The following is a 15,308-nucleotide window of genomic DNA, read 5'->3' as shown; positions in this document are numbered from 1 at the left end:
ATACAACTTTTATAATCCAGTGTTGGATTTTCATTACAGTTATGTATAGGGCAGAAAAAACACATAAATGTCAACATGTTTTGAAAAAAAAAAGTGTATTTAAAGAGGTTTTTGGCTCGAATGCCTTTGTTAATCATAAAAACAAGCCCAGTCCTTTATTCTATTATAGGTGTTATCAGAATTGTACACATTATTGCACCTTAGCATACATAAAATCAAATGTCTCTTCTTTCTCTCCAACTTGCCCGTGTGTGCTTTAAATATGACGTCGCACCTGTTCTTTACCTGAATTCCCACATGGAGGGAAGCAGGGCCCTCCAGGCTACTCGGGGGCCTCAGGAGAAGCCAGTCCAAATACGCACACATGTAGTTACACACTGAAGGCCGAATGGAAAACACCACATCATCATCCAGACCAGCTCCCTCTCTCATTTCATGCGTTGAACCTCCTCCTTCTCTGCTATCTCTATTTTCTGTCCTCTCGTGTCATGTAGCTCTTTTTTTTTTTGGGGGGGGGGGTTTCACTGCCGCACCATCATTTCATTCCCACTCGTTCCTGCTTTCTCTGTTTTTCATAAACTTCTGGCTGAGCAAGCCCAGTGATCCCAGAGCCACGGTATGAAATACTAGACATCTCTGAGCGAGTGCCAAACAGATGCAGGCTCCTCTGGTCTGTCCCTCAACTTGAGCATCTTCTCTGTATTACCATAAGGCCACAGAAAACCATGCTGCAGATTCCTAAACTCTTGTGTTTAAGTAGTAAGTTTGTAGTATTTTGGAGTCATGCTACTGTATGTCCCATTGACAAATGATACGGATGGGTCTTTTTTTATTTAGTTTTCATTGTTTAGATTTGTTTAGATAATGTTTGTGTTGCAAGAATACTTGTTGTCCTGGACCAGGACACTCTCATAAAGAAGACTTTCAATCTCAGTGAGGCTTTCCTGGTTAAATCATTATCATTAAAAAAAAAAAAAAGGTCACTTAAATATATGACAAAGGACAAAGGCTGCTGCTATGAAAGCTTTGACTCCTGTTTTCGCTCAACTGGGATTGGCTCAGTGTCCATTGTAATTCACCCCAAAATTTGCATGAATGCACTGGCAGCTTCTTCAAAAATCAAATTAAATTAAAAACAGTCGAGCTCCGTCATGTTTGAGGCACACTATCGCGTGGCCAAAACATTTTCATGAGGAAAATTCTCGTCAAAAACAAGTTGTAATGATAATACAAATGTTTTGTATGCTGCTATTGGACTGAGGTAGCTTCTGTTTTTTTTTTTTCTATTGAAAAATTCTTGCCTTGAAATATTAAGGGTACATGTTTTAAGCATCTAAACATTGCTAGTTTCTAAGAGAAGAGAAAATCTGACATTAGAGCACCGTGATGACATTTCTTATGAAAATGGACAAAAAAAAGAGAGAGAGAGAGCTGATGTGAATACGCATGTCGTCAGTTTCCCATTAGGGGCTTCGTGGCTTTTTTACCGCTCCTCGTTGGTCAAACGGCATCATCGGGTTTAAATTTCAAGTGGAGTGGAGCCAATTTGAGTATGTCTCTCCCTTTTCAGACGGATGAAAAACAGCAAAGGTACATCTGAGGCTCCCCCAGATGTGACCTCATGACTGCTGCTCTCCATGAGTCCATTTTACACACAAGTATTTTTTTGGAGGACTGTATGGACATTAAACCTACCAATTCATAAAATTCTTAGCATGCATATATTTTTCTCTAAGCTCCTATGGATTTTCCCTTTTTTTTTTTTAATCGCATGTAAACATCTACCTCTCGATTTTCATTTGAACGGGTGCCTGTTCTCAGATAATGATGCCTTATAATCAATATGTTTATCCGCATTAGATACTGTAACTCGTTAAGTGGATTGGCAGTTTTTTTAATGTTGCTTGGATTCCGATGAGTGGGTGGAAGGAAGGTTTTATCTTGGTTAATAAGTTAATAGATGGATTGATAGATGTAAGAATAAATCTGCAAACAGCTTGACCTGGAGTGACGCCTTAAGCTGTTCAAACTAGGCCAATCCTCAATGTGCAACATGTATAACAAGCCTTTTGAATCACTTGCACTGTCCGATTACATCAGATCGTTAACTCTTCGCCCAGCACAGCATCCAGAATGGCATCTTTTAAAAGGGGAATATTTAATATAGCTGCTGTTTTCCCTCAATCCACCTTTTGCATTTTGGGCCTTGGCGATAAGATGGAGGGTTGGAGCCAGGGACTCACTTGTCTCCTCCTTCCCTGTGGACTGGACATGACACTGGGGAGCATGTGGTGAGGGCAGGAGGTTGCTAGCATGAACAGCTTGCAGGCTGGCTAGCATGCCGGAGACAGGAAGCCTGGGGGTGGGGGGGGGGGCAGCTGTTTACTTACCTTATCTGCCTGAGAGATAAAGCCAGCTTTGACACACATAGCAGACATCTCCCACGCATAAACACAGTGACACTCGCAACACGGCAGTGCGTAGCCACACGCAGGCAAACCACACAAACACTGGCCTGTGCTGGGAGCCACTGACACTTGGACGGGGTTCACCCAGGGACGCAGACTGACAAATGCGGCTGGGCGCTGACTCTCAGACAGCAGGCAGTCAAAGGTTGCTTTTCTATCTGTGCCCTCATTTTGGCTGCTTGTTTTTGTTTTTCTCAAACCTCATCTTTTCTCCTGCACCTCTGTCCTGTCTATCCCCGTCATTTTTAACCACTCTCTCTTACTTCTGAGAAAGTATAAGATCACTTCATGGTATGCATATCTGGCGGTTCCCATTCCCAGAATCACTGTTTCTGGACCGCTTAACATTTTTCTTTGGAAAGCCCCTCCACCCCCATCTCTTGAGGATGTATGCTGATTGTATGTCTTTTCTGCTACACAATTGCATGTTCTTCCACCGTGTGTGCACACATTCCACTACAGTACTGTGGATAAGGGTCTGGAATATATTATGTTACAACATTTGATCCAATTTTGGACTCAAATCAGGGGACTCCAATCACAATCTGATTATTTAATTCAATAGAATTCATGCTGTTAACCCCCCCCCCCATACTATCCTACAGTGTGTGTTTTTTTTTTTTTTTGAACAAGCAGTTCATTTTCCCATTGGACATTTCTAAGTACAGTGTTTGGATGTTTTAAATGGATGACACAAAGGTAATACACATTTTTTAAATAAAGGTGGTCAGGATAAGCTTGTATTACTCAGAGTGTAAAGCAAAAGCAGGACTTACCTATGAATGATGCTTATCAGACATTTTGCCTCTATCTTAATCATGAAGGGAGGATGTGCAGCCATTCATTGCTCCCACAATTCATTAGTCCAAATGAGCATTTATGCAGTGCACACATTATTTTTACAGGCCCAGTTTATGTGATTCTGTGGAGTTTTACAGCCCTCGTTAAAGATGTCCTCCAAGCTCCAGATACAGTTGGGAGTGTTTATTTGCTTAGTTCACAAACCCAAAATAAATTGTTAGTGTTTTCTGGCTCAGGTTTGATTAAACTAAAGGCCTGTTGGTGTAAAACAGTGTGATTCCAAAGCAAATTATCTGCAGTTATTTTGCTTCTATACAGTATATATAAATACTGTATACTGTATGTGTATGCTGATTAGCTGGCGCCCACTTCAGGGTGCACCCCTCCCACTGCACGAAGGTAGCTGACATTGGCTCCACCACTCCCGCGACCCTTGTGAGGATAAGCAGGTCAGATAATGGAAAGATGGGATGGATATTTATACTGTATATTCATTCTCTTTTGACATTTCAAATATCTCTAGTGGGATTCCGTCATGTGGAATAGTGGTTTACACGTCTGCCTTGCAGTTTTGAGTTAACGAGTTTTGAGTTTGTGTGACTGGATGAGAGTGGTGGTTTGTCTATATGTTCCCTGACTGGCAATTGGGCCAGGGTGAGCCAGTCTCTCGCCCTAACTCTGCTGGGATAAGCTCCAGCTCAACAGCAACCCTAATATGGAAATTGGTTGCAATCTTTGAATATTCAGTTTTTCCCTTTGTCTTTGGACACAATAATGCAGCCCCGAAGAATTGTTGTGCCAGAGTAGAGATTGTCATTGATGTGGGTATATAGTACCAGCTAATACCCTGTTTTTTTTTTGTTTTGTTTTTTTTCTATAGAGTCTAAATGTGCTGATACAAAATGAATCTCCACAATGCCTCTGCATGGTTACAGAAAAGTATTGCATGACATTTTTTAGTCAACAATTTCACTCATTCGACAGAATCCCTAATGATCTATTTTTCATGATCAATAACTCTAACCCAATCTATTACTAGTTGCACCATAGAGTACTCCCTCCTTTATTGTGGGGGTTAGGTTCCAGACCACCCCCGCAATAGGTGAAATTGGCAAAGTAGCGATCATATTTATTTTATTTATACATATTTTAAAGCAGTATTAACCTCCAAGACTTGTATTAATCTTCCCCTTGTTACTTTAAATCCTATGATACTCCTATAAACTCCTTTTATACACTTAAATGCCTTTATGCTCTTAAAGGTACAGTACTGTGCACGAATTACATTTTAGTCATAGTACTATTCTAATGTATTTTATATACATAATGTATATATAGTAATCCTGTTAGATATTTTAAACTATAAAGGTTTTAATTTACCACAAAAAAAATGTTACACCACACTCCCACACTATCGGTAATTCTGCATTATATGAGTAGGTGTGATTGTGAAAACGGATGGAGGGTGTACCTCGCCTCCTGCTAAAGGATAGCTGAGATAGGCTCCAGCACTCCCGTGACCCTTGTGAGGATCAGCGTCTCAGATAATGGATGACTGGATGGATGCATCTAAAAAGAAATCTGTAATGCATTGAATCCGCAATAGGTGAACTGGGATACAGCGAGGGAAGACTGCATTGTTCAAATGTGTCGTCTTCATTATGTTGTGGGAATAGTTTTTGTGTCTGGATTTATTTCAAGTAGTAATTCTGGTGTTGTGTGTTTGCTTTTCTTTGCCACTAATGTTATGCGGCTGATCTGATGTCTGCGTACTAGCTGGTGCCCAGTGTATACTGGCTCCCCCCACCCCACCCCGCCCTCCACCCCCTGCTCTCCTCCACTGCTCTGCCAACAAGTCTCTTTCTTTCTCATGCCTTCTTTTATCCTCTGTCCCTCTCTCTTCGTCTCTCTTGGCGGGGCAAAATGTTCCCACAGCTCTCACAATACCCCCCACCCTCTTTTCTTCCTCTCTCATTCATTCCTCTTTCTGTCTTTTTCTTGTCTCTACTTCTCTATACTGTCTGACTCTATTCCCTCTTTTTCTGCCGCCATTTTTCCCCTCACTGCCTCCCTCCCCCTTCATTCTCAGCCTCTCTCCCCACATTCCCTGGCAAAGCCTGGCATCACATGATCTCCTTTTCCACTTCTGCCCAGACCATGCCCCGCATAAACACACATGCACGTACGCTGACAAATATCAGCTTTGAACCTCAGTGCTATATATTTTTATGCATGGAATATACTGAAACATGACTTTATTTTTCACTGCACACAGCCCGGGTCACCTCTGCTTGTGTTATCGTAATAAAGTTCCGGGAGGTATTCTGAAAGACAATAATCATGAAATAATAATCATTTCAACGTTTTGAATAAATGCAGTGGTTCATCAAGGTGGAAATCTAAGTCAAATATGTCAACTTTGACAAACCCTTGAAGGTTTACTCTTGCATATTTGAGTGTAGGAGAGTTTTGGCGGCACAAATATTTGGTCGGACGAAAGCGAAATATGCCAACGTTCTCCCCGTTTAAAAAAAAAAAAAAACACAGCTCCACCACTCTCCTGAAGACTCCCACAACTTACATTTTTCAGGTTGATTTATTTAGCGTGTGTCTTTGCCGTGTGTCCCGTTGCTAACATGGGACATCTGGTGGACGAACAACAACATTACATCCTCGCCTCGTCTAATATAGTAGAAAGTAGCTTCAGAACAAATATGCAGGAAAAAAAGGACATGATTCTCTGAAGAAGAAAAAATCATTACATGAAAGAAAAGCATCATTTTAATGTGCCATATAAGCCAAACTTGATTACATCCTTCAGCGTTGTACAGAAAGCCATGAGAACAAGCAGACGTCTCTCCTTCTTTACTTCCCCTTGTCCGGCTTCCCCTGTACATCACAGCTCATCAGCATAGGCACAGATAAAAGATAAAAGAAACTGGGTAGGGGGATTAGGGGGGGGGTATCCATGGGCAGCCAGCCAGCCACCCCCTCCACTCACACTCAGCCTTCCATCTTTCCATCCCTTGCCCTCGTCTCTCTCCCATGGTTGAGTCCCTTTAGGCCCATCTCACCCCCCCCCCCCTTTCCTCCCCACTCTGTGGCATTGGCACTGGGAGGTTGCAGGCGGCACACAGACGGCCACGCAGATGGGTAACGGGCAATGGAAGGGCTGTCTCCCCACACCTGCTTCTTGCTGGCACAGGGCTTGCACTACGTCGTGCACGTGGACATACTTATACATGCAGAGAAAAAAGGGGGGGCATCGATGTTCATCAATGTGAAGCACATACACACTAGTAAGGAGCATGCACATACTAACCATGAACATACATGCTGGTGCACACACATGCTTTTGTGTTTTAAGGGGGGGGGGGGCAGTCTCCCTCCCACACGCCAGTGCTCAGCCCTCAGTCACAGATGTTTACATGCTTATCTCCAACTGTGCCTCAACATGTGCTCGCCAGACATTTTTTTTTCTTCAACATATACACAAATCATAAGAGACATATAAGAGACAATATCACATCCATGTAAATCAAACGCCATATTTTTAGCCTCACACCCCCACACAGTCACTCTTGAGCAAAGCACCCAAAAAATGTCTCACAATTAATCACCTCGTGTTCTCTTGTCACATGTAATAACATACCAGCCATTCAGGGCACTTCATAAAGATGTACTCATGTTGATTCTACAGCAATAAAATGATTACGTAGTCTTGCTTTGGTGTTTTAGGAGATTGTAATTGCTACTTTCTGTCCTTTAAAATAGAAGAACTGTTAGGATGTGAAGCTGCCGGGTTAATAGTTAGGGAGTGGTGGCCAAAATAACTTTCAAGGAAAGCACCAAAAATAGTACAAGGGGGAAATCCATCCCGAAGCAGAAAATCCCAGTGTTGGTCCCTCAATTTCTGAAGGCTTCGTCTTTATTTGTGATTACATACTTCCCTCATTGAGATTCATCTGTCACTCCAGACTTTAATAGTGTCATATTAGTAGTTTGCCAGTGGCCCAGCTTCAGTATCCTTATTGTCTTCTGCCAGATGTGAGAAAAAAAGAAAAAAGACCACATAATATCATGCTTCTGCCAAGATGGATAACGAACCCTTGAAAATGAAAATTGCACAATGTTGGACACATATGCTGTTATCTTATTAAGGTAATAAAGATGATTTTTAGATGTTTGATCAAATATATGTCCTCAAATTACAACATGAACGGAAGAGGCATTTGGAGAACATCCTTTTGGACTGCCCTTAAAAAAACAATGCAATATGATTAACATGAAGAAGATGGTTGTGACGGCTGAGGATGGTGGAAAATCTTGTTGGCCTTAACTTTCCTAAACTGGGAAGGAATCACTGAATTGAACCATGGGAGGGAAGAGAAGAGGTAGAGCATGAGGATGTGAAGTGGGTGAAGGAGGAGAAGACGAAGAAAAAAAGATGTAAAAATGAAGTCCAATAAAAGAGCCGACTGAACATCTGTGTGGGATAGCCGTGGGGATTAGGAGGGTTTGGAACATTTTAAGCGCATTAAAGATTTAAAAAAAGGGTCAGAATGTTTAGCAACATACTGATAAACCTCTTAAGCGAAACCCAATTGGGGAGGTTGGTTGGGTTTCTTTATCCAGAGGCTAGTAGACGGGGGGTGGGTCGGAGGGGGCGTTCAAGAGGCTGAGAAAATTGAAAGTGGGGGAGACACATACACGTAAATGTGATGTTATGCACTCATTACCGTACTACATTGGGTACACCTGCATCATTAAATGAGATCCAGCGCAAGAGCCGTGTCAGAAGTTCCGACTCCACCTTGAAAATAATCTTCCATTTTGATTGATGCCTTTCTGACTTTTCCTCCTGCATGATTCCCTTAATTAGCTAGCAGCAAAATATTAAAAACACCTCTCAGTATGGTGCTTTACTCCTCTCCACTGCAAACTACCTCTGCAAAAATAAGTATATTGTTTGATCAGTGTCTTCAAAACTATTGGACTGGAATACATAGTATTGGATTATTTGTCATGTGTCGTCCGCCGTGGATTTTGTTTTGAGGATGCTGCATTATACTTGTACTGCATTAATTTTGATGGCTTTAGTGTGCATTTTGGGATTAAACAGGTTTATTGTTGATCAATCAATCTGTAGGATACATTCTTTAATTGTCTAAAATAGCAAATTCCACTTTTGCAACAGCTGAATTTTGAATACAGATGTTGTTTTCCATCTCTGCGCACTTGTCCTATGAATGCGCATGCTAAATCTGACGCGTGCAAAAATTCCCCTTTGTGCTTCAAAGTTTCCATCACATCTGGCCATACATGTGTGGACACAGCACCGCAACTGGATTCCCACATTTACCCAGAGTCTGATACTGAGCTGTTGCCGGTACCCACACGCCGGAGCTGGAATGACAGGGTTTGGACCGGCGCTGCTTAAATGCCATAACTCATCTAGACAGATGAATAGGCAGCTGAAGAGAGTGGCAGAGGAAAGACAGAGATGAAGTGGGTGAGAACAGTGGCGGACTTGTCCACGGAGCTTTCAAGCAGTCGGAGGTAGCGGTCCCTATCATTTGACTGTGAAGTGAACCGTTTCTGCATCTGCGCCGCTAGCCCTAAACGACACTGTACACCGAGAGCACAGGCACAGTGACAAAACCAAAAGTTGACAGTCACAGCTGAGCAGTTGCCTGCTTCGATGTTAGCATTTCAACACTGAGGGCTTCTAGTGCTTCAATGATGTAACTTTTTTTTTGGATCACAGTATAATGCTTGCAACAAAGTTCGGGAACAGGAACAGTTTAGGGAAGACCCACTTCCGTTCGGGCAGGACTGTGCCCCGATGCACAAAAAAAAGGGTCATAGGTCATACTGAGTTTGGTGTTGAAGAACTTCATAATTTCAATCCAAACATTCAAATTCAATAAGATTAGAATTCAAAAATCCAAAAGCCATAATACTGTTTTTATCCGATACCTACTTTCAGAATGTATATCTTTGACTTTCTCGTGATTAATTTTTTTTTATATATCTATCAATAATACTAACTGTAAAGTCTCATTACTTCAGAGATTGTTTGTTTGTGATAGGTAGACGTTCAAGAAAACCTGAAGAAAAAAAAATGAAAGGCCATTTGCGCCATCTGTATTCACATCCTGTATGAATGCCTCCATTAGCGGTAAAAATGGCTGCCCATGAGTATTTGAGTGTTTGTTTTTTTTTACCAATTAAAGTCTATATTTATGATTTAGGTGTGTGTGTGTGTGTGTGTGTGTGTGTGTGTGTGTGTGTGTGTGTGTGTGTGTGTGTGTACATTTACCTGGGTAAGAGTGCATGTGTAGAATTTGCAAGGTGACAAATGTGTAGCCAGTCTGAAAGCTTCGTGTACAAGTGTAAGGAGTATATCAGTTGGAGTACACTCCATTGACCAGGCAGCATAATGTGTGTGGTAAGAATGATAACACGGTGTATTTGGTGGCCTGCGTGTGTTTGTGTATTATCTTTTGGAGGGGCATTACCATGGGGCCTTGGGGCAACTGTGTGCACTAGATAAGGGTGATTCATCTGTGCTTCAGTATGTGTGTGTCTCGTAGCATTTTTGCAAGGAAATGAATCCATGTTGTGTATGTACACGAGAGAGTCTGAGTGTGTTACTAAATGCTCCTGGGGTTATGGACCGCAGTGGTTTCTGTGTGTGCGTGTGTGTGTGTGTGTGTGTGTGTGTGTGGTGTGTGTGTGTGTGTGTGTGTGTGTGTGTATGTCTGTAATAGGTGACTGGTGTGATTGTGGGTATGAGACGCTTGCTGGCAGTGCTTTTGCCCGGCTGGTGGTCTACAGAGCATCAGCAGGAGCAAGGAGCTCATCACAACACGCAAGACTCCCCATTGTTCAAAAGACTGGAGTTTGTAGTCTACACGCAGCACCTCGCCCTGTGACGCCCCCCTGTACGTCTTCCAAGGTTCACACACAGTAAATCCGCAATAGACCATATGCTGGTTCTAATATTTTGGATATGTACAGTACATGTGCGAATTATTACGAACTCCTTGATGCTGGGGACTAACCACTCCCCCCAACATCCCCCACCCCGAACACACAACACAAATGGAAAAAGCTGCAAAATAATGCAGCTACATTATTTTGTGTCTCTAATTCTCTAATATAATAAATCCTTTTACTATGGACCAGCTTATTTCAAATCTTGTCTTTGAAAATGTAGTCAACTCTTTCACAGAATATCAATTGACTTTAGATTTTCGCTCTTTTTGGCTGTTCTGTTTAAGCTGTTCATTTGGATGTACGCTATGTTGGTGATAGAGTCGTGCCTTCTCCCTGGTACAAGGATTATTTTAACATACTTACCTCATCAGAAATATTTTCTCCATTTATAGATTTTGACAATTGTTTGTGGGGAGCACAGTTGCGTTTGAGTGCTTTACATTTTGCACTTATGACTGAAAAGTTATCAGGCAAATCGCGTGGGTTTAAGAACTTTAAATTTGGCATGGTACAGCTGTTACTATATCACTTGCTTGCTTTTTGGTTGGTAGATTATTATCACTCAAACAGGAAGGTTGCAAATTCAATGCTTTGTATCATCATGGTTGTCACCAATGCATTATCCTGAAGCGATCTCTTTCCTCTCCTGTCCCTGTACTTTGTGACACTGTACGAGTACTGTACATTGGAAAAAAAACACATTACATTAAAAAAAACTACTACTTTTACGGCAAGATGGCCCTCACAGGACTTCAGTTAAGCATCCCGCTGCACTCCATTAACGCGACATATATGCTGTTTTTTTGTTTTTTTTTACAAAGACCATTGGGTCTCTGTGAAACAAGACCGGCACACTTGCATGTGTGTGTGCGCGTATGTGTGCTGGTTTGGGGGTGCCGTCAGCTAGCAGGAATGCCTGGGTACCGCCAAACCTAAAATGGCTGCCAAGCGCTAAGATGGCTGCCAGGACGCTGTGGAGCAACAGCATGATAGATAAAGAAAAACAGAACGGCAGGCGATAGGAAATGAGGGAATCTTTCACGAAGATGGACTGGAGGAGGGGAAAGCGGTCAAAATATTGCAAATGTTGCATATCTCCTTCGGCTTCTCTTTTCTTCTGTCTGAACCAGAGCGATGAGGTGATTATGGTTGTCTCTTTGTGTGTGTGTGTGTGTGTGTGTGTGTGTGTGTGGTGTGTGTGTGTGTGTGTGTGTGTGTGTGGTGATGGGCAGCACGGTGAATGGTGCTGCAGTGGGCTGGCAAGCAAAGCATTAGTGCCACCCAAGATCAAGGCACTGATTTGGGCTTTGAGGACTTTGAGATTCGGGGGCAGTGGAGCGGCTGCAAGGGGCCGTATTCTGGCCCGGGCCAAATTTTCCCCTCTTGGCCCTGGAAGGCCTCAATGCCACAGCTCTGCGTGCTAATGGGCTTGAATGGTACAGGCCATAAAGCTCCACAAGGCTGCTTTAAATTGGCCCAACTAACTGAGCTGAAGCAGGCAACCCTCTGCCCGCCTGTCCCGGTACAAGTTCACATAAACATACAGCGATATACTCCAGACAATTCCCACAAGCCCTGCAAAAAAAATGCACATTTGTACAATCGCCCCTCATCTCACATACCAGCATCAGAGAGGCCAAGGTCGCTTGAGACCGCAACAAACTTAAAATGACCCAGGCTTTTGCTAAAATAGTAAATACAATCCAAACATCCCCTAACATGTGCACGTCACAATTATCCTTTGACTTACAAATCATTACTGGGGAAGCTCGGGCCTTTAAAGCTTCACCTCCACTGCTCTGGAACAAAACTATAATACGGTGCGTAGGAGAGAAAAACATTCTGAAACAGACTATTAAGAGGATAATGCATTGACATAATATTATTGTCAATGTGGTTTTAAATCTAAAGTTAAAATTTGCCATTTTAGCAAAGTTAAATTGTAAACCTGAATAAAATGCACTGGTCATTTCAATATTGAATGATTCTCAGCAGAACAATGTATACAGGTACTGTAAATCTATTGCAACTTGAAAAAAATTGCAAAGGTGTGAATTGTTCTAACCCTGGATTACAGTACTATATACTTTATTTTTGTTCTCCTATCGTTGGCTTTTCAAATTTAGTCCATGTTGCTTATTATTTACTGATGGCACTTAGTCCTCGGTTTGACTTATTAGGTCAGCTATAGGTGGAGTCCTGAAGCAAGAAAAAGTCAATGTGCATATTCTTAAAAGGCACTAAACAGGCCCCGAAAAATGGCATGTAAATTCAATACAGCAAAGAAAAGAGTATTTTGGACCTAATTCCCTGTGAATATTTGAAAACCTCTTTCAGACGTGAAACTGCCCAATTCTTGGGTTGGTTTCAGACTCCTGTCCACCTGAATAACCAAGACTCTTTTACTCTCTTTTGTCATGTTTCAGAACAATCAGGACAATCAGACAACTCAAACCAGCAAGGAGAGACAGATGTCAAGCCCCCGCCAAATGGTAAGTATGCATTTATGCACTGATCTCACAATTTAGTCAGTCACACATGCTTGCAGAAATGGTTTCAAATGACTTTTCAGCACGGGCCTGTATAGATACTAACACACACGTGTGCGTGCACTGCACCGACTGGACATTACGGGCCCCTCTGAGAAAGTCTGTCCCAATAGAGTCGGGTAGGTTTATTATGTTAAGGAGAGCTGATGGTACTGTAGTGCGGGGATTGTGGTGGGCCACTCATAAATCACACTGACGTTATTAGAAGATGGGAACCACATGGTCGCTGCAGAGCTTAGCACTGACCTCATACGCTGTCGCCGCTGCGGTTAACCCTCACAGTGCTTGACTGAATGGGGAGCGAGAGATGGGGAGCAGGAGGGAAATGAGGAAGGGGCTTGTATTGAGGAGATAAACAATGTAAGGAGCCCAGATGAGACGATGTGAAAAGAGGCACATTAAAAGAGGGGCCACAGCATCAGGACAATTTAATACCTTATGTCTAACTTTCTCATGATGAAGAAGTGGACAACTAAAGCACTATCTAACCAAAACTAGAATTGTATCTGGAGTGCAAAGTCACTTTACAGAGCCAAGTATTCAAAGCTCTTTTTAGTTATATTATATATATATACAGCAGAAATTCAACTGTTCATTACCACCAATGTATACATACATATGTACATACGTCAAGTACGTTTTTCTCGGTTTAGGTCTCTTGACTGTGATAATCAGGTTTGTAAAATGCAGTAATGACTAACAGATTCCTGTAGATGGAGTGAATGTAAAAAAAAAAAAAAAAAGAAAGAAAAAAAAAAAGCCATGGACGTTGTACTCAAGCCGTGCAGGGAGTCAGCTTGGCTGATGTTGCGTTATATAATTGTATGTATATGAATACATTCTTTTACCAGCAAAAGCCCCTACTCACTCTTATTTTTACCAGATGATTATTTTCCCCACTTTTTGGTCACAGACTGGCATTTTTTTTTTAAGTCAACGCATGTTCTACTTCTGATTACTACGGAACAGAAAAAGATAGTCAACTTTTTACTTCTGGTAGGCTCACTGCTTACGCATATTGTCAAAGAACACAATATTCTGTGGGTCTCGTAAAATTGTTTGAAATGCTCGGAAATATCTGCTTTGAAAATACCCGGCAGTGAATGACTTAATCAATTAATTGATCTATTCAAGACATTTTAGACAAGTGTATGCTATCCAACATGAAAACTGTTATGGCGGAATGAATCAATGGAGACCTGCATACGAGGCATCTATGAATGCACTTTTGAGAGATATAATCTTATACAATACATTCATAGTTTATATTATAACTACTTCCCATAGTGCTAACATTAGCGTTCCTGAGTTTTGCTGTGCTTTTAGAAACTTTGCTGCACCCACACTAAAGACATACAATCAGACACTGTTTATTTCAACACTTGACTTTTTCTTTTCTTTTTTTTTCCCACGCTGTATTTATCGTTTTGGCTTCTTTTTTCTGACGAGGTCCTGGTCACTTAGCAAGTATTTACTGCTGTATATTTGTACTCACCACAGTGTCTGAAAAGGAAATTATACTGTACAGGAGGTACTGTAGAAGGAACATAGACAAAAACACAATTGTTACTGCCACTTAAGGTCTCAAATCTCATGTATACAAACTGTATATACTATACTTGCTACTATGTTATAGAATACTGTTAACGATCATCTGCATGCAATTTTGTCTTATCTTTATAATTCAATAGCTACAGTAAGAGATGTAGAGTGTGCCATCATCACTTGTCTCTATTGTAGCATAATCTTGTTTCAATAACATTATGCTGGTGCATGATAAAAATCAAATCTCAGAAATGTGAGGACCTGAGAAATGTTAAGGGTGAGTGGAGAGGCGGAACCTGCTTCCTACAGGGGTCGCAGTTCTTCCCGGCTTTTTGTTACAAGCAAAGGTTATGCTGAATTGCAGGTCTTTTTGTTTTACACAATTACAAAGGATACAAATTATTCTACAATTTTTTTGCTTGTAATTAAGGCTCCGAAAATGATCAGTTCTCAAGTCGAGACCTCATCTTTGCGCCTTACATTTGTGTGTACATCATAGAGCCATCCTTCCGGAGGTCGTACCATCTAGTTTAGCCTAATTGGTTGTGCATGCTGAACTGTCAAAAGAAAAAAGAATAACATGTCAGAATCCAAAAGCCCCCTGTAACTCATAGAAAACACATGTTCGCACTGTATGACACCAGCCGCGTGTCAACCCTCTTGCACTTTCTCTCAGCATGTTCATGTTTAGTAAAGTACGGTACGGGTAAAAGTGTGCCTGTGCGTCCACATGCACATCTACTGTATGTCCACAACATATGCCACGCAGCCTTCTCACTCACTCACTCTGGTTTCTACACAGGCCACTTGAGTTTCCAGGATTGCTTTGTGACTTCAGGGGTGTGGAACGTAGCCGAGCTGGTCCGCGTGTCACAGAGTGAGTCACAACTATAATTTACACTGTCAATCTCTCCAGAAAGACACACTGCTCCTATCATTTGTT

At 41.7% G+C, this 15,308-nt stretch overlaps 1 protein-coding gene across 14 annotated transcripts in view; it reads left to right on the top strand.

The window, feature by feature from the left end:
* nfixb (nuclear factor I/Xb) overlaps nucleotides 1-15,308 on the top strand; it is a 117,461-nt gene that overhangs the window by 73,900 nt on the left and 28,253 nt on the right. For all 14 annotated transcript variants that reach the window (XM_061846139.1, XM_061846137.1, XM_061846128.1 and 11 more), the window contains 2 exons: nucleotides 12,698-12,763; nucleotides 15,168-15,242. In XM_061846139.1, the coding sequence (XP_061702123.1) occupies nucleotides 12,698-12,763; nucleotides 15,168-15,242 (141 nt within the window). The remainder of the gene's footprint in view (nucleotides 1-12,697; nucleotides 12,764-15,167; nucleotides 15,243-15,308) is intronic.

This window comes from Syngnathoides biaculeatus, chromosome 16, assembly GCF_019802595.1.
Source record: "Syngnathoides biaculeatus isolate LvHL_M chromosome 16, ASM1980259v1, whole genome shotgun sequence".
NCBI classification, from domain to species: domain Eukaryota; kingdom Metazoa; phylum Chordata; class Actinopteri; order Syngnathiformes; family Syngnathidae; genus Syngnathoides; species Syngnathoides biaculeatus.
Note: the sequence above shows the minus strand (reverse complement) of the source record. Positions and strands in the feature narration are given on the sequence as shown.